General features: G+C 34.4%; 1 protein-coding gene across 1 annotated transcript in view; it reads right to left on the minus strand.

Moving 5' to 3' along the window:
• napba (N-ethylmaleimide-sensitive factor attachment protein, beta a) overlaps positions 1-1,822 on the minus strand; it is a gene marked incomplete in the record, with an annotated part of 14,590 nt that overhangs the window by 4,541 nt on the left and 8,227 nt on the right. The window contains 2 exon segments of the mRNA XM_014024602.1: positions 475-579; positions 677-761. Coding sequence (XP_013880056.1) covers positions 475-579; positions 677-761 — 190 coding nt within the window.

Consider the following 1,822-nt stretch of genomic DNA (forward strand, 5'->3'; position numbering starts at 1 on the left):
GGTGTACCTAATAAAGTGGCCGGTGAGTGTAATTACTCCACTAAAGTATAACAAAAATTTCTATTTAAGTAAAGTAACAAAGTATTTGTACTTAGTTACTTGACACCTCTGCGTATTAATCATATTGATGAATCTATGTTTAACACCTGCAGTAACACTTCAGTCAGCTACATCCAAGCTTCAGAACATGAGGAGCATCATGTGTTCAGGTCTGATTGAGTTAAACTAGAAGATTCCACAAAACTGAGGTTCTTCTGCCTCTTATTGAAAGTTCTGCAGCATCTGCAGTCAGTTTTACTTCAACATGATCACTGTGAGCTGCTGCACAGCTCTGCTGCTGCTGATTCCTAAATGTTACTGTAAATTACTGACACCTACTGGTGAGAGAAATAATACAAACTGGAACTGGGAGGTAAACATGACTGCAGTACAGTGGTATCAGTACTGTGGTACTGAAACACAGGTACATGGTACCTTAGCATTGAGCTCATCCACTATGAAGTGACACAAGGAAGCTTTGAAGAAATATTCTTTAGCGTTGTACTTCAGCAGAGGGTTGTCCATGGTACTCATAGCCACCTGAAACACAGAAAACACACAAACTGACCACATTTCTGTTGAAACAGTACAACTCTTTAACCACGGATCAGATGAGTCCACAAAGAGATGGACTCACCTGTTCGTAGATCTCGATGGCTTTCTGGTACTGCTCCAGCTGAGCGCTGTAGTGTCCCACCTTCAGCAGACTCTTGTTGGCCGAGCTGAGACACAAAACAACATTAGCTTCTATAATTAACCCTGATGTTTGCCCATCGTCAGAGAGTAACAAAGATTTAATCACTGCTGTCGAAATATGTAAGCATTAGTCAGCATTATTTGTTTAAAACACACTCAGCTCACAAGAAGGAGGCAAAATTTAACAAGTTTAAGCTGAAAGTTTAGGAAGATATTAAGAAAAAAACATGGATTCCCTCAGCAAAAGGTAGTACACTTCAAGTTCATTTTAATAAGTGTACTTGAGTTTAAGTTTAAGTATATCAAGTATACTAGGCACCATGTACTTATAGTGTACTAGAAAGTATACAGATTTAATACTCATTCATACATTGGGACTTTTATTTAGTTTATAAAAAGTATACTTTAAGTATACTGTCTTTTTAAGTTTATGAACTTACCAAAAAGAAGTATACTTTAAGTTCATGTCATTAAGTATACTAAAGTATATAAAAGTGTATTTCCATAAGTGTTCTTTTATTTACCATGTACACTGATATAAGTATACTAGCAGTTCACTGACAAGTATACTTCTAGGACTAAATTGGCCCACATTAAGTTTGTGAAAGTATACTCAAAAGTACACTGAATGTAATCTTCTATGTATACTTTTAGTTTAATCTTGAAATATACTACAAATAAACCAGTCTATGTGAAAATGTACTTTCAGTGTACTACTGCCAAAGGTTTAAACATTTGTATAGACTAAGTATACTTAAACTTTTAGTATACTTTTAGTAAAATCCAAGTATAGTGTAAGATAAACTTGGTTAAGTATATTTCAGATAGATACATAAAAAGTAAACTGGAAGTATACTCTTTTTTTAGTTTAAAACTAGTAAAGGATACTTGCATATACTACGTTTGGTAAGGGTTTGTGACATTTTATTATTTTTCAAGAGCAAAAGGGAAATTGTTTTCAAATTCAATGAAGAACTGTTTCCAATAATGCAGATTACAGCGGGTAAAATAAGTATTGAACACGTCACCATTTTTCTCAGTAAATATATTACTAGAGGTGCTAATGACATGAAATTTTCACCAGATG

The sequence above is a fragment of the Austrofundulus limnaeus genome, unplaced genomic scaffold, assembly GCF_001266775.1.
Source record: "Austrofundulus limnaeus strain Quisiro unplaced genomic scaffold, Austrofundulus_limnaeus-1.0 Scaffold430, whole genome shotgun sequence".
In the NCBI taxonomy this organism is placed as follows: Eukaryota; Metazoa; Chordata; class Actinopteri; order Cyprinodontiformes; family Rivulidae; genus Austrofundulus; species Austrofundulus limnaeus.